Here is a 21722-nt window from a genome sequence, read left to right as displayed (position 1 = left end):
TGGTTTAATCTGTAATTGGAGATCACTTTAAAGACAGTAGGTATCTGCGTGCAACTGTCCTCACACTTTTCCCCTGACCCCTACGTTGAAGCAGCAGGACGCTTCTTTTCAACATGGTTTGAGCAGTCCCTAACATAAACCTATGACACCAAAACTCTTCCCACATAGGCCACACTACATTCATACACTGCTATCTATCCATACACCAGAATCTAAAGCTTAAATGTACCATATTGGTCTACTTTTCACATTTAAGACAAAACGGTATAAGCGTGATACTCTGGTCCCAAATGCAGCATCAAACCTGCCACTATAGGCCACATGACACACATTTTAGCCACAGCACCACAACGCACTAGCTTGCTGCCCATTCATAAAGGTTCTTCAGGACCTCATCAAGGACATGAAGTGCTACATAAATATAACTATAATACAATACTTTTTTTGCTTTCTGGATTCTTCTACAATAACCTCCACCTCCTTTAAGACTGCGTTACTGCCAGTGTTCCTAATTTAAAAAAAGAGAAGAATCAAGAAACAGACTTGATTTCTGTTCTAACGGTGTAGAGAAACAAGCTTCAGTCAACAGAAGCTTCTTTTCCAAATGAGCTTCAAATATGACTTAACTTGAATGCTGTGGACAGACAGTATATCGTGCTTAATAAACAAGAAAATTGTATTTTTTATGTTCCTTTCTAGGTGTAAATAATTGCATATTTGCCACGGTAAACAGTACTGCACAACCTTGAGGGGCAAAGGTGAAATGGGCATGCCCACATGTAAATAAAGAATAAACTCTCTCCCCACCCCCCGAGGCATTCTATTCATTGAGGCAAATGTTCTATGTCTGTCAGAGTGAAAAGGCGACTACTTGATAGTCTTTTGGTCTATCAATGCTCCCCTTTGTTAATGATTGTCCATGGTTAGTGTAATCTGAATTGAGCACCTGTGTTTCTTTCGAATCAAACATTCGGGTATTTTTTAATTGGCTAACACTTTCCCTTTACAGGAGTCCCTCACACTTAATGAAAGATCTTTACTCATTATTTTAGTGAGCAAAACACCATCTCAGGTTTACTTGATTAAGAGAAACAACGTTAAAACATCCTAAAAATACAACTTGCATATGGCATAAACATTCTGCAGATGTAATTCTGTCTTTGCAAAGCTTTTTGTCATTTTGCTCCATTTGCAATTAGCTGAATAAATGCCATGGAAACATCAATTTCCTGAGCAATTGACAGTAGCAAGCGAAATAGGAAGTGGCATCCTCAGGTGACATCATGTGAAATGGAGTAGAAGCTCAAATATGAATGCTGTGCAGGCAAGATGAGGGAAAGCAATCTAAAATGGCCACTAAAGGAAGAACAGATTATTGCCTCTGTCACTAGAAACAAAAAATATAGACAAAGTCTAGGAGAGCCACAAAACAGAAATTCAAGTGATGGTACTCTTCTGAGAATTTCCAGCACGACTCTGATGAGCACTGTAATCCGCAAAATAAGGAAAACACATTCAAGTTTGTACAAGATTCAATGGGGAAGAAACTGGGAAGTTAAGGGAACCTTTTCCTTTAAGTTCGCTAGAAAAGAATGCCTAACCTAAGTCGCTTATGCATATTACACCTTTTGAGAGTGAAGAGAGACCACGATTTCTCATTCAACTGTCAGCACCTAACATACATGCATAAAAATAACGCAAATGTGCACCGTTTCAAACAATACGTTTGTTTTAACCAAGGAACAGTAATTCAAACACTGCATCATCAGTGACAACACTATGCAACACGTTTTAAGTTCTAGCATAGAACACTGGCCTTTGCAAAGTAGCAAAAGAAAACACAGTTGAAACTAAATAGTGAAGGAATTGTTTACTGGAATACATTCAAAGAAACTGACATACCTGCATGTCTGAAGCCAGTGTCTCGTAAGTGTCTCGTAGACAGTGCCAGTTTTGCCTCCCAAGTGTCAGTGCCACACCTGGAAGGCTGTAGGCACAGTGTTTAGCAATCTCTGTGTCAACAGTCTGTGCACGAGATGGATCTGTCATGGATATATACTGATCCAATAAGGCCTGAGGTATAACATCCTAAGGAAGAAAAACAACAATCTGTGTGAAAAGCATGGACTGCTACTGTAAAAGATGACGTAAAGTTTCTTACCTGCAGGTGTAGTTTTGCAGCTTGAGGAATTTTCTGGATTGACATGCTGTGCATTATTCCTCCATCTAGGAGTTGGGCCTGAAATTTCTACTACTTCATCCTTAATCTTTCTGTCGGTCCTCCCTTTCTACTTCTGTTTGCTGGTGGGCCTCGACTGAACCACCATTTGGTGTCTCCTTGTGACCTCGTTGTACATCCTTCAGATGTTCTCACCGTCGGTCCCCATCCTCAGATCCTTTTTTTTTTTTTTTTTTTTTTTAACCTCTTCCCATCTTCTGTTGAGGGTGGGTTGCTTGCGAATCCAGAAAATTCTTCAAGCTGCAAAACTACACCTACAGGTAAGAAACTTTATGTTTTGCAGCATGAATCTTTTCTGGATTCTTTTTGAGAAAGATACAAACAATTGCTGAGTTGGGATGTGTTTTGTCCTTGCAGTGAAATACATAATAGAGAGTCTTGCATCTAGCGTGTGTAAGGCTCTTCAGCATGCGCCTTTGGATTTTAAAAGAAGTTTGGAATTTGAATAGACCGGCTAATACGAAACTACTTTTGGTGTAAACTGTCGATCTGTTCTTAAGGCAATACTGTCCTTGTGGATTTGAAAATATGGTTCTTCAATTGTTAGTGCCTGCACCACACTAACTCTGCAAAGGAATGGCTACTAAGAAAGCAGACTTTAGAGTTGGCATCTGTAAAGAGGCCTTGTGTAGTGTTTCAAAAAGTTTCTTCCTGAGTTGTGCAAGAACTAAATGTAAACTCCATGTTGGGGCTGGTCACCTTCTTGGTGGTGCTAACCTCTTTACACCCTCTAAGAATCTTTTAATCACTGGTGCTGTGAAGAAACGTCTTCCCGTTTGATCTTTTGTATAGGCCACAAGTTGCAGTAAGATGGACTATTAAAAATGCATATGTTAGACTTTGTACCAGGTGTGTGAGATATTTTAACACAGTCTTTTCCCTTGTGATCTTCTTGCACATTTTATTTTCAACACACTAAAAGGTGAATCTTTTCCATTTTGCCACATAACATTTCCTTGTTATTGGTATCCTAGCTTTTCTCAATGTTGCCACTGTCTTTTCCGGTAACTTCATTTGCCTGAATTCTAAGTCTTCAGGAGCCATGCCGTCATCTTTAAGTATTTGGGTTCTGGGTGCAGTACTTTTCAGTTTTCCATTGACAGCAGATCCTCTTGTCTTGGACGTGTTAGAAAGGTTCCTTGTGCTAAATTTACTACTTCTGAGTACCACATCTGTCTTGACCATTAAGGAGCAATTAAAATCAAAGTCATGTAACTTATTCTGCATTTGTTGATGACCTTGTGTATCATGGGATTTGGTGGAAATGCATATGCAAGTGTTCCGGACCAGTTTATCGAAAGGGCATTCTCCTGAGACTGAAAAGTGTGGCAGCCTAGAGGCAAAGTTTTGGTATTTTGTGTTCCAAGAGGTTGCAAACCAATCTATTGTTGGTGTGCCCACATCTTGGAAATCCTTTACACCACCTTTTGATTGAGCTCCCATTTGTGTGAGAATGAGGCATGCCTACTCAGTTTATGTTTCGTTGAATTGCCCATTTCCAGAATTACTGAGCTAGTTTTGACAGGAGTGAAGATTGAGTTCCCCCTGTCTGTTTATTTAAAACATTGTTGTTGTGTTGTCTGTTTGAATTAGCATGGTCTTTCCCTGGATGTGTTTTTGAAGGCTTTCAATGCTAGAGAAACAGTCTTTAATTTTAAGTGGTTGATGTGCTTGACTGCATCTTGCTCCCTCATGATTTCTCGTACCTTCATTGTGCCCATATGAGCTCCTCATCCTATGTGAGGCATCTGTGGTTACTGTTGCTGAAGGAGTTGGTTGCTGAAACATTTTTTGTGTGTAATGTTCTTTCTGTTGAACCACGCAATTTCCCCTGCACCTCCTGTGAAACAACCACTAGATCGTCTCAACTCCCTGTTGCTTGTGACCATTGATTTTGAATACACCCCTGTATTGGTCTCATGTGAAGTCTCACATATGGGATCAAGGAAATGCATAATGCCATCTTTCCCAATAGTGCTCGCTGTCAGACCCTGCCCCTTCTGGTAATGGAGAGCTTCCTCTAAGAGGGACTGTGTCCTCTTCTCACTAGAGAATGCTTTCTCCAGAATGGAATTCAATCTTGCCCCAAGTAAAATCTTCTCCTGTTCTGGAGATGACTTCTCTATGTTTATCCAGAAACCTAGAGTGTACAATTTCTCCATTACTATTTGAAAGTCCTGCTTGCATTTGTGATAAAAGTGTACCCTTACTAACCAATCGTCAAGGTATGGATATACATGAATACCTATTCTTCTGAGATGTGCTGCTATTGCAGCTAAGCACTTTGTGAACACCCTTGGCACTGTCTTTATTCCAAAGGGTAGTACCTTGAATTGATAATGTTTTCCCTCGACCACAAATCTTAGGTATTTTTTGTGCTTTGCATTTATAGGTATAAATTTATTGCTGCCATACAATCTCCTTTTTGCAACTGTGGAATGAATTCCTGTAAAATTGTCACCCTGATTTTCAATGTTTTTATAAACTTGTTGATGAACCTGAAGTCTAGAATTGGACGCAGGCATCCGTCTACCTTTGGAATTAGGAAATATGTTGAGTAATTTCCTTTGCTGATTTCTTGATTTGGGACCTGTTCTATTGTGTGTTTAACAATTTTCTAACCTCTTTGAGAAGTTGATCTGTTTTCCCCTTTGAATGTCTCTTCTTCTTTGGCCTTCTTGTTGGAGGGAATTTGTCTAGTTAAATATCCATATTGTTTTGTGTTTAGTATCCATTTGTTTGAAGTTATTTCCTGTCACTGATGGTTTTGTGACCTTTACTGCTGATGCTATGCAGCCATTTACTCACAAGGGTTGTACCTCATCTAGCTGACTGACCTCTTCCTCTGGTTCTTACACGAAAAGAGCCCCTTCAGTGTTGTTGGTACTGCCAAACTTGTGATGCAGAGGTCTGGACACCACTTTGAAAGCTCTGATGAGACTCCCGTCTCAAATGTTCCCCTAGAGGCTGGATTCCATGTTACGAAGGAACCCCTTCGGTTTTCTCCCCGAACCTGCAATGCTCCCTTGGACTTAGAAGTTTCATTGTCCTTTTTTTAGCTGATTGAGGTTTTCGTCAACTATTTCCGAACAATTGCTATCTGTTAAATGGTGTATTTATTATGTTCACTTGAACCTCTGGCTTGAAACTCAAAATTCTTTGCCATGAGTGTTTCCGTTAAAGTAATCCCCATCATCAATTGGCGGCTAGATGTGTCTGCTGCATCCAACACAGATTTTAAGCAAGAGATTATGTTATGTTTTTTCCGCTCTCCACCAGATGAGCGGCCCTCTTTTTGTACTGTTCTGGGAGATGCTTCATTAGTTCTATCTCTTGCATGAGCAGATGTGTATGTCTGTTGAGCAATGCGTTGGAGTTTGCAAGGCACCATTGGTTGGCCGCACTCCTCTCCATCCTGCAGCTCATAAGCTCCATCCTCTCACTCTCTTTGTCTGGTGGTGGCCCCAATGAAGATGGGATGCTCACCCTCTTTCTTGCCGTGGATGTTATAATGGAATCAGCTGGGAAATTACACTTAATGTACGCAGTGTCTTTTTTTGAAAAGTTTTATTTTTTTCTCTGCCCTTGGTGTTACTGCTCTGCAGGTTGCTGTTTCCTTAAAGGCTGCACTGCCTTGATCCAGAATGCTTTTAGCATGGGGGGATACTAATGTCTTGTCTAGCTTGACATCAGAGTCTCTAACAAGAAAGGGTTTCTCCTCCTCCAGATAAACAATAAATCTTTCGGCCGCATTTCTACTCACCATATTACAAATGCCAATATCACTGTGGGAGAGGGTATGGAATGTTAAGTTTCTACCTCTTCCTCTGGTGCACCCCCCTCCAAATCTTCCCACTGCATCTCCACATATTCACCTTCCTCCGAAGGTTGATATATTGCTTGTTCCTCCTCTTCCACTTGAGGCTCTGTTGTGTGAGAGGGGCAAATGTCTTCAACTTCTATCTCTGAAACCTCTTTTGACCTAGATTCCTTTTGTGAAATTTAGAACCCTCAGACTTTCTTCAAATTACTTATTTTTCTGAATCAGGCGGCCATTTCGGCCTCGAGTCTCTTGTTTTCGATGTTGAGGGCTTTGTCTTCAGGACTGGTCGTGGGATGGTTCCTCTTCACAGAGGAACCTTCCTTCAACTGTTGTGAGTTGGAGCTTCGGTAAACCCTTTGAGGTTCCAGGCTTTTCGACGTCGATGCATTCTTCGCCTTACCGCCTTTTGTTAAGTGTTTTTTTCTGAATTATTTTTCCACCAGAGACCCCTTCGAGGGTTCCCAGTGACTCCTTTTCGTAAAGCGTGCCTGCGGATGGCGAGTATTTCAACGCCGAAGCTCCCTTTTGTGGTCGCAAGTTTGTTTTGTTGGACTCGGTGCCTTAACGGAGATGGTCTACTCCCTTACCTCCTTCTTGCTCTTCTTCGGATGGTCCTCCTCAACCTCGATTTCACAATCACCTTCGGAGATCTCTCCTTCTGCTCCCTCGGCTACATTTTCCTTCGCTTAACTGGAAAGTCCCAGATCTTTCAGGGATGTTGACTTCTGACCTTGCATTGAGTGATGGGCCATATTTCGCTTTGCTCTCACCCTCAGCGACTTCAGGGTAAAAACGGCACAGGCGTTACAATCTTCGCTCCGGTGGTCTACTGGAAGGCAGAGGTTACACACTGGATGCTTGCCCTTCTCTGTGTATTTGTGATGGCAATTCTTGCAAAATTTTAAATGGTGTGTTCTCCATCACCTGGCATGGGGAGCCCCCCCCCAACTGGGCATTCTCGGCCCTACGTTGAAGTTTTGCCTCTTTTTCGCACCCGCTCTTCATTCTTTCGCTGACCGTCGATAAGTTTCTGTTGCCTTCAGTAAAGTTTCCTACCACTCTTTTTGGTGCTTCTTAAGTTTTCCTACGAGCTGGGAACGTCTCTGCCAAAAAAACAAAAAACGGCAAAAAAAAGAATCTGAAGATGATGCTCGAAGGTGAGAACACTGGGAGGAAGAACATCATCACAAGACACCAAATGGAGGTTTCGTTGATGCCCACCAGCAAACAGAGGTAAAACTGGAAGAAGACGGACAAACAGTTTTTAGCTTCTGGATGAAGAAATTGCAGACCCAACCACTAGATGGCGGAATAATGCACAGCATGTGAATCCAGAAAATATTCACGCTGCAAAAACAGCACTGCACTTTTCCTCCTCACATCCCATTTGATTATTGAGGTCAACCTGTATTATTAATAAATTGGTAGCTAGCTTTTTTTTAATTTATTTTTTATAAGACATTTTAAAAGAATATAGAGAAGAAATATATAGCAACTGCCTGTATTCCAAGTTATAGCAAAGCCATTATCCATTTTGATAATTTTAGTCGGAAATGATGTTCTACTTATCCCTTGCCCGACAGCTACAAACTAGCAATGGAGGACTGTCGCTACAGAGCAATAGTGTAACACGATTCTGACAAACTGCGAGTAAACATTTTACTGGTAACTCTGGTCTCAAGGAGGACACTACTATTGCATTTGTTTTATGGACATTAAAACTGAAAATGAACTGCGTTAAATCCACCTTATTTCTGTGGAGCAATGTGAAAGGCTTGCCTATTAAGACAGCATCTAATTTATAGATCCTCCTAAGCTTCTCTAGTGGATGGAAAAATGCATTTGTGTCTATTAGCAAAATGTGTGTCCAAGTAATGTTGTAGAGTTAAAAAAAAAATAAAAAAAAAAAGAGTACACTTGCTATAACACAAAAGGTGTGGGGAGGGGCAACTGGTGCAGTTAAGACGCTAACTTTCATACCAAATAAACCCTAAGTGCTTTTTATGTCACCAGTTATGGTCCTGCTGACACTGGTCGCCTTGGTTGATTTACATATCTTACTGCACTTCGGGTGTGGTCGGGTCTTAATGGTTGTTTTAGAATTATGCCGTGATAAACAATAGAAAGAAAAAAATTGCAGTTTAGTGTTGGTGAGGGAGAAAAACATGAGAATGGAGGGTGTGTAGCACGAAGAGTCAAATTATTTAGTAAGATCCAGATGCTAGATGAGAGGCAAACCAGCAGAAAGGCAGGTCAGTGATGCATAGAGCACGTGAGAAGATGCGATGGTAAGCAATGCTAAGGGCATCATAGATCTCAGAGTGCAATAGAAATGTGGAAGTGGTAGGCATTGTTGATTAAATTTGAGATACAAATAAGAGCCCAGTCAGAGGGAAGCCTTTGCCAAAAGGTAGCCTGCAAGGCAATGGAGGTATGGTGGGAGATGTATTTGCAGATGAGAATATTTAAGATGATGTGAAAGAGCTTCTCAGTAGGAGCACAACAATACAGATTCAACTGCTATGATAGGTACTACTAATTAATGCTATTATGAAGATCTCATTTAGATGGTATTGTAACCAATGACTGGGTTATAAAGATTTGGGGAGATACACGTTGGAGGTGCAGGAAGTGTTCAACAAGCAGACTAGAGTGATTCATTCAGTAGGACAGGAGTAAAAGCAGGTAGAGGTTGGAATCTGGGTTAGGTAGAAATGGGGCACAACAAGAGATTCAGGGACGGTTTTTAGTACTGATTTTAAAGATGACTACAAACTTTACACCTGACACCAAGATCAGTTGGTGGCAAGGTGAAAATGTAGGGTCCTGGGCATTTTGTAGGTAATGGAAAGTGAAGGAAGTTATGAGGTGCTTTAAATATGAAGATATAGCTGGATAGCAAAAGCAGGGACTCGGGGTACAACCAGTTACACACATGGAATTCAAAGATGCTAGTTTTTACCATTGTCAAATATGTTCAAATGCAATTTGCCCGTGTGGCGCCATGGACGTAACCATTACGTCCTGAATGCTTCCCTCGGGAGAAGCGCTAGCGCTCCTCCCGAGGGCCGCCCCCCCACCCCCCTAGGTCAGGGCTGACCGGGGAATCCCTTCCCCTTCCACCCCCGATACCCCCCCCACCCCCCCCTGTGACGTCAGCACGCGAGCGCGCGCTGATTTGTCACAGGGGCCTCCCTAGTCGCGCTGGAAGCTCTGTTTCCAGCGCGATTGAAAAAGAAATGCAAAAGCATTTCTTTTTCAATCACTTGGGAGGCCCGGAGGGGCTTCAAAGGGAAGGAAAAGTATTTCCTTCCCTTTGAAGTCCCTCCGAGGCTTTTGAAACCCCACTAGACACCAGGGATTTTTTTTTTTCTTCATTGAAATTGACAAAAGGGAGCGACCCCTTGGGCAAGGGTCGCTCCCAGGGGGGGCATTTTTTTGAAAAGGCCTTTTCTGCCGCCCCTGGGGGCAGAAACCTCTAGGCACCAGGGAGCCTTTTTTTTTTTTTTTTTTTTTTTGTTTCATTTTTTTTTATTGAGGTGGGGAGCGACCCCTTAGGCAAGGGTCGCTCCCCTTGGGGGAAAATTATATTTTGGCCATTTCTGCCCCCCTTGGGGGCAGACTGGCCTATTTTGATGAGGCCAATCTGCCCCCAAGGGGGGTAGAAACCACTAGACACCAGGGTTTTTTTTATTTTTATTATTGTTATTGACAAAAGGGAGCGACCCCTTGGGCAAGGGTCGCTCCCAGGGGGGGCATATTTTCGGGAAGGCCTTTTCTGCCCCCCCTGGGGGCAGATCGGCCTACTATTAGGCCGATCTGCCCCCAGGGGGGGCAGAAACCTCTAGGCACCAGGGACCTTTTTTTTTTTTTTTTTTTTCATTTTTTTTTTTTTTGGTGGGGAGCGACCCCTTAGGCAAGGGTCGCTCCCCTTGGGGGAAAATTATATTTTGGCCATTTCTGCCTCCCTTGGGGGCAGATTGGCCTATTTTGATGAGGCCAATCTGCCCCCAAGGGGGGTAGAAACCACTAGACACCAGGGAGTTTTTTCTTTGCGTGAATTTCACGCAAAGGGAGCGACCCCTTAGGCAAGGGTCGCTCCCTGGGGGGGGAGGGCAATTTATTTTAGGCCATTTCTGCCCCCCCTGGGGGCAGATCGGCCTATTATTAGGCCGATCTGCCCCCAGGGGGGGAAGAAACCTCTAGGCGCCAGGGCAAATTTTTTTTTTTGTGTTTTTTTTTTGTTGTTCTTTCTTTTTTTTTTTTTTTGAGATGGGGAGCGACCCATCAGGCAAGGGTCGCTCCCCTGGGGGGCAAATTGTATTTAGACCATTTCTGCCCCCCTGGGGGCAGATTGGCCGATTTTAGGTCAATCTGCCCCCAAGGGGGCAGAAACCACTAGGCACCGGGGATTTGTTTTTTGGCGCCAATGTCACGCAGGGGGAGCGACCCCGTAGGCAAGGGTCGCTCCTGGGGGGGCGGGGGTTGGGGGGGCAAATTTATTTTAGGCCATTTCTGCCCCCCCGGGGGACAGATCAGCCTATTATTAGGCCGAACTGCCCCCGGGGGGGGGGGCAGAACACTCTAGGCGCCAGGGCAATTTTTTTTTTGTGTGTTTTTTTTTTGTTGTTTCTTTTTTTAGAGATGGGGAGCGACCCATCAGGCAAGGGTCGCTCCCCTGGGGGGGCAAATTGTATTTAGACCATTTCTGCCCCCCTGGGGGCAGATTGGCCAATTTTAGGTCAATCTGCCCCCAAGGGGGCAGAAACCACTAGGCACCGGGGATTTGTTTTTTGGCGCCAATGTCACGCAGGGGGAGCGACCCCGTAGGCAAGGGTCGCTCCCGGGGGGGGGGGTGTTGGGGGGGCAAATTTATTTTAGGCCATTTCTGCCCCCGGGGGGGGCAGAAACCTCTAGGCGCCAGGGGAATTTTTCTTTTTTTTTTTTTTTTTTTTTTTTTTTTTTTTAGAGATGGGGAGCGACCCATCAGGCAAAAGTCGCTCCCCTGGGGGACAAATTGTATTTAGGCCATTTCTGCCCCCCTTGGGGGCAGATTGGCTGAGTTTAGGTCAACCTGCCCCCAAGGGGGCAGAAACCACTAGGCACCGGGGATTTGTTTTTTGGTGCCAATGTCACGCAGGGGGAGCGACCCCATAGGCAAGGGTCGCTCCCGGCGGGGGAGGGTGGGGGTCGGGGGGGCAAATTTATTTTAGGCCATTTCTGCCCCCCCGGGGGGCAGATCGGCCTATTATTAGGCCGATCTGCCCCCGGGGGGGTGGGGGGGGCAGAAACCTCTAGGCGCCAGGGGAATTTTTTTTTTTTTTTTTTTTTTTTTTTTTAGAGATGGGGAGCGACCCATCAGGCAAAAGTCGCTCCCCTGGGGGACAAATTGTATTTAGGCCATTTCTGCCCCCCTTGGGGGCAGATTGGCTGAGTTTAGGTCAACCTGCCCCCAAGGGGGCAGAAACCACTAGGCACCGGGGATTTGTTTTTTGGTGCCAATGTCACGCAGGGGGAGCGACCCCGTAGGCAAGGGTCGCTCCCGGCGGGGGAGGGTGGGCAAATTTATTTTAGGGCATTTCTGCCCCCCCCCCCCCCCCCCCCCCCCCCCCCCGGGGCCGGCTGAGCTACAGGCCAAACACCACAGGTAGGCACCTTGCAAAAAACACCTCTGTTTTCTGTGAAAAAATATGTTGTGTCCATGTTGTGTTTTGGGCCATTTCCTTTTGTGGGCGCTAGGCCTACCCACAGAAGTGATGTACCATTTTTATCGAGAGACTTAGGGGAACGCTGGGTGGAAGGAAATTTGTGGCTCCTCTCAGATTCCAGAACTTTCTGTCACCGAAATGAGAGGAAAAAGTGTTTTTTGGGCCAAATTTTGATGTTTGCTAAGGATTCTGGGTAACATAACCTGGTCAGAGCCCCGCAAGTCACCCCATCTTGGATTCCCCTGGGTTTCTAGTTTTCAAAAATGCACTGGTTTGCTAGGTTTCCTCAGGTGTCGGCTGAGCTACAGGCCAAAATCCACAGGTAGGCACTGCTTTTTATAAAAAAAATGTGATGTGTCCACGTTGTGTTTTGGGCCCTTTCCTTTCGTGGGCGCTAGTCCTACCCACACAAGTGATGTATCATTTTTATCGGGAGACTTGGGGGAACGCTAGGTAGAAGGAAATTTGTGGCTCCTCTCAGATTCCAGAACTTTCTGCCACAGAAATGTGAGTAACATGTGTATTTTTAGCCAAATTTTGAGGTTTGCAAAGGATTCTGGGTAACAGAACCTGGTCCGAGCCCCGCAAGTCACCCCTCCTTGGATTCCCCTAGGTCTCTAGTTTTCAGAAATGCACAGGTTTGGTAGGTTTCCCTAGGTGCCGGCTGAGCTAGAGGCCAAAATCTACAGGTAGGCACTTCGCAAAAAACACCTGTTTTTTTCCAAAATTTAGGATGTGTCCACGTTGCGCTTTGGGGTGTTTCCTGTCGCCGGCGCTAGGCCTACCCACGCAAGTGAGGTGTCATTTTTATCGGGAGACTTGGGGGAACGCTGGGTGGAAGGAAATTTGTAGCTCCTCTCAGATTCCAGAACTTTCTGCCACAGAAATGTGAGGGACATGTGTTTTTTTAGCCACATTTTGAGGTTTGCAAAGGATTCTGGGTAACAGAACCTGGTCCGAGCCCCGCAAGTCACCCCTCCTTGGATTCCCCTAGGTCTCTAGTTTTCAGAAATGCACAGGTTTGGTAGGTTTCCCTAGGTGCCGGCTGAGCTAGAGGCCAAAATCTACAGGTAGGCACTTCGCAAAAAACACCTCTGTTTTTTCCCAAAATTTAGGATGTGTCCACGTTGCGCTTTGGGGTGTTTCCTGTCGCCGGCGCTAGGCCTACCCACGCAAGTGAGGTATCATTTTTATCGGGAGACTTGGGGGAACGCTGGGTGGAAGGAAATTTGTAGCTCCTCTCAGATTCCAGAACTTTCTGCCACAGAAATGTGAGGGACATGTGTTTTTTTAGCCAAATTTTGAGGTTTGCAAAGGATTCTGGGTAACAGAACCTGGTCCGAGCCCCGCAAGTCACCCCTCCTTGGATTCCCCTAGGTCTCTAGTTTTCAGAAATGCACAGGTTTGGTAGGTTTCCCTAGGTGGTGGCTGAGCTAGAGGCCAAAATCTACAGGTAGTCACTTTGCTAAAAACAGCTCTGTTTTCTGTGATATGTCCACGTTGTGTTTTGGGGCATATCCTGTCGCGGGCGCTAGGCCTACCCACACAAGTGAGGTATCATTTTTATCGGGAGACGTGGGGGAACGCTGGGTGGAAGGAAATTTGTGGCTCCTCTCAGATTCCAGAACTTTCTGCCACAGAAATGTGAGGAACATGTGTTTTTTTAGCCAAATTTTGAGGTTTGCAAAGGATTCTGGGTAACAGAACCTGGTCCGAGCCACACAAGTCACCCCTCCCTGGATTCCCCTAGGTCTCTAGTTTTCAGAAATGCATAGGTTTGGTAGGTTTCCCTAGGTGGCGGCTGAGCTAGAGGCCAAAATCTACAGGTAGTCACTTTGCTAAAAACAGCTCTGTTTTCTGTGATATGTCCACGTTGTGTTTTGGGGCATATCCTGTCGCGGGCGCTAGGCATACCCACACAAGTGAGGTATCATTTTTATCGGGAGACGTGGGGGAACGCTAGGTGGAAGGAAATTTGTGGCTCCTCTCAGATTCCAGAACTTTCTGCCACAGAAATGTGAGGAACATGTGTTTTTTTAGCCAAATTTTGAGGTTTGCAAAGGATTCTGGGTAACCGAACCTGGTCCGAGCCACACAAGTCACCCCTCCTTGGATTCCCCTAGGTCTCTAGTTTTTAGAAATGCACAGGTTTGGTAGGTTTCCCTAGGTGGCGGCTGAACTAGAGGCCAAAATCTACAGGTAGTCACTTTGCTAAAAACAGCTCTGTTTTCTGTGATGTGTCCAGGTTGTGTTTTGGGGCATATCCTGTCGCGGGCGCTAGGCCTACCCACACAAGTGAGGTATCATTTTTATCGGGAGACGTGGGGGAATGCTGGGTGGAAGGAAATTTGTCGCTCCTCTCAGATTCCAGAACTTTCTGCCACAGAAATGTGAGGAACATGTGTTTTTTTTAGCCAAATTTTGAGGTTTGCAAAGGATTCTGGGTAACAGAACCTGGTCCGAGCCACACAAGTCACCCCTCCTTGGATTCCCCTAGGTCTCTAGTTTTCAGAAATGCCCAGGTTTGGTAGGTTTCCCTAGGTGGCGGCTGAGCTAGAGGCCAAAATCTACAGGTAGTCACTTTGCTAAAAACAGCTCTGTTTTCTGTGATGTGTCCACGTTGTGTTTTGGGGCATATCCTGTCGCGGGCGCTAGGCCTACCCAAACAAGTGAGGTATCATTTTTATCGGGAGACTTGGGGGAACATAGAATAGCAAAACAAGTGTTATTGCCCCTTGTCTTTCTCTACATTTATTCCTTCCAAATATAGGGGTGTGTGTAAAAAAGACATCTATTTGAGAAATTCCATGTAATTCACGTGCTACTATGGTCACCCCGGAATTCAGAGATGTGCAAATAACCACTGCTCCTCAACACCTTATCTTGTGCCCTTTTTGGAAATGCAAAGGTTTTCTTGATAGCTATTTTTTACTCCTTATATTTCAGCAAATTAATTACTGTATACCCGGTATAGAATGAAAACGCACTGCAGGGTGCAGCTCATTTATTGGCTCTGGGTTCCTCGGGTTCTTGATGAACCTACAAACCCTATATATCCCCGCAACCAGAGGAGTCCAGCAGACGTAACGGTATATTGCTTTCGATAATCTGACATTGCAGGGAAAAGTTACAGAGTAAAAAGTAGAGAAAAATTGATGTTTTTTTCACCTCAATTTCAATATTTTTCTTTTTCAGCTGTTATTTTCTGTAGGAAACCCTTGTAGGATCTACACAAATGACCCCTTGCTGAATTCAGAATTTTGTCTACTTTTCAGAAAGGTTTAGGTTTCTGGGATCCAGCATTGGTTTCATGACCATTCCTGTCACTGACTGGAAGGAGGCTGAAAGCACAAAAAATTGCACAAATGGGGTATGCCCCAGTAAAATGCCAAAATTGTGTTGAAAAATTGGGTTTTCGGATTCAAGTCTGCCTGTTCCTGAAAGCTGGGAAGCTGCTGAGTTTAGCACCGCAGACCCTTTGTTGATGCCATTTTCAGGGGAAAAACCACAAGCCTTCTTCTGCAGCCACTTTTTCCAATTTTTTTGAAAAAAACTAAATTTTCCCTGTATTTTGGCCAATTTCTTGGCCTCTTACAGGGGAACCCACAAAGTCTGGGTACCTCCAGAATCCCTAGGATGTTGGAAAAAAAGGACGCAAATTTGGCTTGGTTAGCTTATGTGGACAAAAAGTTATGCGGGCCTAAGCCTGAACTGCCCCAAATAGGCAAAAAAAGGCCTGGCACAGGAGGGGGAAAAGGCCTGGCAGCGAAGTGGTTAAAACAAGAATGGCATGTGCATAAGGAGGCCAGGACTGAGGCTTATGTTCCAATTAAGAACTGCGAAAGATAGAGTGGAATGCATTATAAAATCATAAAAGTAAAGGCTAGCAGTAGCCATGATGAAACCGAGTATCTGGTTAGCATGTTTAGAGGAATAACGTCAGGTGAGGCAAAGGTAAAAGAGGTTACCAGTATGGTCGAGGCCACCAGCGGGTATTGTGTAGGGCATGAACAGGCAGAAGGGAGAGGGGGAATGCAAGTGCTCTGGCTCAGTTTTTTAATTCTGATCTTCCAGCAGGATCTAAGATGGGGGATAAAAGAGGCTAGTATTGGTGTAAAAGTGCCAAAACACTATCGAAGGGGGGTATTTTGGGTGAAACAAAAGTAGTCAAAACAGGCGCCTGTTGAGCAAGAGAGACAAAGTAGGGCAATGATAACAAAGACAAAGGACTGAAGTTAAGTGATGATGTGCTCTTATTTTATTTACTTAAGTGTTCTGTAAAGTGCGTGGTCACCTAAAATGTGTCTTTGTGCTAAACAAGGCAAATAGGACAAGTACAAGAAAATAACAATGAAAGAATTTGCCTAAGGTCAAACAGAGAAGAAATAAAAAAAGAGAGAAAAACTATAACTGGAGAATAAACGACCATGTTTCTAAGTTTTCCTGGCAGGCAGTATCTGATTATAAGCTCTAAAATGCGTGGGAAGAAGGTGTCACTGCACAGCTGCCACAACAGCAAAGGTCCGACTGCCCGCACAAAGTAGCAGACATTTGTGACCAACAGCAAACTAGCATGAGAAGAACCAAAAGAATGGCCAAGTACATAACGAGCTAGTTTCCACTGAAGGCAAAAGCAACAGGGGATCACCTATGGTGATGGAGAGGTGTTTAAGAGTGAATCCAGTCCCGAGTTAAAGTGCTCAGTTAACCAATATGGCGTATTTGCAGATGGATGTTGTGTTCCTAAAGTAGAAGCCACTGTGTCTGTTTAGTGAAATATCACTGAAAACCTGCAAGTCCCTTAAAGGTTTTAGCACCCACAATAACAGTGTCCGTTCCTCTTCATTTCATTGGCTTTAAAGGAGAGTCATTGTGATGTGCGCCTAGTGTGAATATTAATAGTGGCCACCAGCACGTCATCTGCTGCGGTAATTAGCAGTGTCAGACTTTGCATTCACCTTATGCAGAGGTCTACCTGCTACCTGGACAATGCATTCCCATCGACCCGTCGTTAATGATATTTGTTAGTTATTCTTGTAGGATTCCCAAGACGCTCAGATAAAATAACAGTTAATTGTCTGGCGGCAAAAACATTCGGAGTCCTGTACTGACACAATACTTCGAGTGATAACATTGCAAAATACAAGTTTAGAAATAAAAGCTAACGTAATTCATGGGAGGAGCACTTCACCAAGTCTAAGTGGTAAACTCGGTGCGTCATTCATGCCACACACAATGTATTTTCAAATTAAGCTGAAAGAAGTAAAAACATTTTAATATTCAACACACAAGAACCATAAGAAATAAAATTATGTTGCAGTTAAACATTATGCTATCACTTGCTACATACATTTTCGCACATGCAGGTTATTGTTTGAACAATAAAAAAAAAATTGTCTTGTTTGGGTTACTTAATTCTCTATCACCTACAGTGATTAACTGGGATAATCGAGGGTTGATGTACACTGCACCAGAAATAAATGCTGTACCTCGGTTTACATTTAACTTCGTTTAAAGGATTTGAGTTGCACCACTGATGGGCAGCACAGAGAATTTAGACTTCATAGAAGTGTGATAGTAATGTCACTTATGTTTTTGTTACACTGATAGTTGTAATTTTTCCGGTGATTGCAAGCTTCTTTTTTATTTCACTTGTTAGGTATGGAAGGGCTGAAGATATTTGAAAATTTGCCATAATTTCAATGAGATCCTTGTGTTAGGATAAGTGTGTACGCGCAAGCTGTGGCAAAAATATCTTGAAGCCAGACCCAGTGTAATGGTTGAAATGTTTACACAAGGCAACACCAATTGCATGAACCTGTAACTTGTGGAGGCAAATAACAGGGTTTAAAAGTACTGGGCACTACTATACATTATTACAAATGAGTTAATCAGACATAAATATCTCTTCAGCATAGGAATATGTTCTGGTGTGCAAGAATCTCATTACGGACCAAACAGTCCTTAGTGCTTAAGTGATGGAACAATTCATGGCGTATTTTAAAGAGCTCAGTCATATTAGCAAAAATGAAGATGAGAAAAATGCTATTTGTTTTAGCAAAAGACAATAAAATAGGGACATCCTGGAAGCAGAAATGAAGGAAAAGCATTTTTCTAAAGCCGAACAATGATCAAATATGATGCCATGGTTACCACAGCGTAAACAAACAAAAGAAAAGTCTTACATTTAATAAGGAGTGCAAAAATTGTATGCTCACTGAGCATTTTGCCAAGGAGTGGAGATCGATAAAGAACAAAGTTTATATGGTGTTGGGATATAAAGCGCAGAGGAGGAATTTGGACAAGTTGGTGTTGGCACTTCCAGTTGAGAAGACTAAGTAAGAAGCATCACTATACAGAACAGAAATGTTAGGTACATTATGAATTCCGATTCTCAGATTATAAACATTTCAAGTAAAAGACTAAGGTAAACTAACTAGTTAAGTCAAATTAAGGGAAGCATATTTTAAACTAGTAGAACATCAGGATACTAAACTACTGAGTTAGTATTTAGGGGAGATATTAAAATTAAAGGTACACAGACGTAGGGCAGATAGAGGTGGCAAAACCTACAGAGGCAGAAACATTAAAGGTGGTGAACTAAGAGTCTTTATGCTTCAATTAATCCTCCAGTGGTGTCTGTTTTGCATGACAAGTTGCTTGATGATATTTAAAATAATATAAAGAGGTGTTAAGCAAATTCCTAGGAAAACAGTGGCTTGAACACAAAGCTAAACTGAAAAGTAGAGTGTTTTCTGTTAAACACAAGGTACCAAACATTTGTTGCGTTACGAACTGGGCACGATCTTGAACAAAATGTGTTGAGTACATTATAGAAACTATAAAATCTTTACCCTGGATCTCCATCGTTGTGTTAGCTTACAAGAGGTCTGGGAAAGCAGGATATTTACCCAGACCTGGGGCCTTTAAAAATAAGTATTTGGGTTGTCAACCTACTTAAAAATCAACAAAATGTCAAACACAACTATCCACTATTATTAGGCTGATTTGATGCATCCAATTACGAGATGGAAAAAGCCAAGAGACCTGAGAAGTTTTCTAACCAAAGATGCTCCATTTAGTAAGCCGTAAAAGCCTCTTTGTTTTGCTTACAGCTTCCAATATTTTCCGAAGATCGATTCACCATTTATTTCGCTGTTGCAAAGGTGCGAGCACATTCCAAGCCGATATACTGATTTATGGACCCAAGGTAGACGAATATAAGTAATTTTTTTTAAAGAAAATTGGGAAATATATTTTTGCAAGAGAAGAATGTGTTTAAAAATGTAAATTCATATTTGTCAAGTGGTATCAAAACCATAATTTTGCCAAAGCTTAGCTTGGTTGAAGAAATTAATGCTAGTAGAGGTTGGTAAATGCGGGTACTATAACATATTAATCCTGAGTCTTGCACCAAGCCAGATTTTTTTTTTTTCCCAACAGAATTAAAGTTGCCAAGACTACTTTGACGAAATCAAAAATATAGTTTCTCGTCAATGCCCACTGGAATGCAATGTCAGACTGGAAAATAATTGTTAAAATAAACCTTGCCCTGCATGTAAAGTTGCGTCCTATGACTATGCACCGTTGAGATGGAAAAGGAAGGTAGACATTTTATGTGTGAAAGGTAGCAAGAAGCAGAATTTGAGATGGGTGCGTCATGTGATGTCTGACATTGTAAGTACATTGTTTTCTCAGAACAAAAGATAAATGTGACTGTCAACATCAGATATTTCCTGACTGATGCATCTGAGTGAAGGTGATGCCTTGACTTCTTCAGGAAGAACACTGAACCAACTTTTATCGTTTCCAGAAGCATCTTTCTCTGAGAAAGTACTTGAGGAAGAAGACATGAGGTTGTAGATTCAAAAATCCTTCAAAACAAACAGGGATTTATGAACTGGCTGGTAGGGACATTTTATGATAACTCAGATAAGCTAAAAGCAATTGCGATTTTGGGCCTAGGGATCTGAAGGCGAGCTTTCGTGTAGGTTTCCTTTATTGACCTCACCTTACAGACAAAGTAAAGTACAGGGTCTAACTAAATGCTCTTTGTTTCTCATCTCATAGCAATACGCACAGAATACGTTTTACCATCATTATGTAGGAGGCAATCAGGCGACGCTGGTTTGATGGCTCTGGAAGTGGAGCCTAATGGTCTGCAGGGCACTGGCAAAGACCGGTTTGGTTACTAGGATAGCTCCACAAAGCCTTTGTAATGAATGAAGGCCCCATTAACACATGGTGATAAAACATCTATATCAGGTGAGTCTTCAGGACCAGAGCAGGCTACCGGAACCTACTCCCAAAATTGGTATACCCCTAACTATTTGACAAATTAAAGCTGGACAGATCCTCTGTCACTAAAATCCTTAGTGAAAACTATAGGGAAGGATTTTGTTCTCTTAACACTGGCAATCACCACATCAGCATAAGGAGTGGGGGTTCATACAGGTGCACTGCGCAAAGCTCTGCCCTTCTTGCGTGAAGGTTAAGTTCAGGGTTAGAGAGCAGGAAGTACTTGTCAAACATGACTAGATTTAGGTAATTGGTAAATACCTCTGGAATTCCAGTGCACAGTAACAAAAAATAATGAATAAAAAAGTATGAAAGTTACTTTATCTGAATACAGTCCAAAACAGTGAAATGGTATGCAGGACCATGGAGAGTCTGAACCCCAAAAGTCAGGCTTGGTATCTTGAGAGCATAAATGTCCTAGACAATCTACAGTTGATAGACGATCACTGTTCTAATACCAAACGGCTTTGTGGGGGTTGTCAGGCCACAAATAATAAATACATTTTTGTTCTGCTCTTGACAGACCAAAATGTAAGTATAAAGTTCAGACAATATATAAAACGTGGCATGAGGGATGGGATGCATACAGCTCCAGATAGAATGTAGATTTAGAAAAGCTATCAGTACCTCTCACATATGGTCATTTGAGAAGGCTACTGCATATATGGCCACTGCTTTCTGGGAAACCGTTGACCTATTTGGCTATGAATCATTTATCCACATTATTTTTCTATACCGTTGCTTCACCAGCAGGTATTCATGCACTTTACATTGAACTAAAAGTAGATATTGCAAAAGTACTTAGAAGTGTGATGTGAAGAAGAATATAAGTCCATAGCAGAGGTAGGTTAAAACAGCAACTTTATTCCTTAACGCGACCTAGCGTCCAGCCACTCTGGAGAGAAAGGATTAACTGACTTCTCCAGAATGTTTAGACACCTGCATTCTCGGAACGCACCTAAGAACATAACACCACATAACATATCCTCCTGTCTTCACATTGCGTAACAGATAAGAAAGGTTTAAACAATAAAGCAATAATTTAAAACAAGAAAATTACTTCATAACATAGTCCTTCAGATAATCAGGACACTTATGAACCCTCATTGGTTGTTTACGAATAGATATCTCCGCTTGAGGTTTCTCACCCTCTTGAATTGCACTTGTGCTTTGTATCTCACACTCTCCAGTTTCTTCACAGGTTCCATCACACGCACCAAAGGTAGATGCTCCAGAAACAACATCCATCCTACTCTCATTCCCCAAGAAGAAGGAACTGGAGTATTCTTCCTCCTCTTGACTTCGGGCACACCCTCCACCTCTCTGATACAAGGCCACATTCCTAACATTCCACTTCTCCCCACCTTCAATCTCAACTTGAAACTTTCCCACCTTCTTCACACAAAAAGTGCCTCTAAATTTCGAAACACCTCCCTTGACTTGACCTTGACCCAGTCTCCCACCTTCAATCCATGATTGTGATGAGGGAACGCAACTTTGTCACCACACAACATCTTGCCTCCACCTGAAGCAACCCACTCCTGAAGCCGGGGGGAATCAATTTCGTTCCCATCGATCGCCCCCTCATCACTCGGAAAGGAGACTTTCCAGTAACACTGTGAATTGTGGAACGATAGGCTCGTACCACATCAAC

The 21722-nt window shown here is 43.1% G+C and overlaps 1 protein-coding gene across 3 annotated transcripts in view; it reads right to left on the bottom strand.

Moving 5' to 3' along the window:
• The window catches only part of PPP4R1 (protein phosphatase 4 regulatory subunit 1), a 689987-nt gene that overhangs the window by 152144 nt on the left and 516121 nt on the right, over positions 1–21722 (bottom strand). For all 3 annotated transcript variants that reach the window (XM_069216574.1, XM_069216564.1, XM_069216553.1), the window contains exon 14: positions 1903–2088. In XM_069216574.1, the coding sequence (XP_069072675.1) occupies positions 1903–2088 (186 nt within the window). The remainder of the gene's footprint in view (positions 1–1902; positions 2089–21722) is intronic.

Source organism: Pleurodeles waltl, chromosome 2_1, assembly GCF_031143425.1.
Source record: "Pleurodeles waltl isolate 20211129_DDA chromosome 2_1, aPleWal1.hap1.20221129, whole genome shotgun sequence".
Taxonomy (NCBI): domain Eukaryota; kingdom Metazoa; phylum Chordata; class Amphibia; order Caudata; family Salamandridae; genus Pleurodeles; species Pleurodeles waltl.
This window is presented reverse-complemented; position numbering and strand designations above follow the sequence as displayed.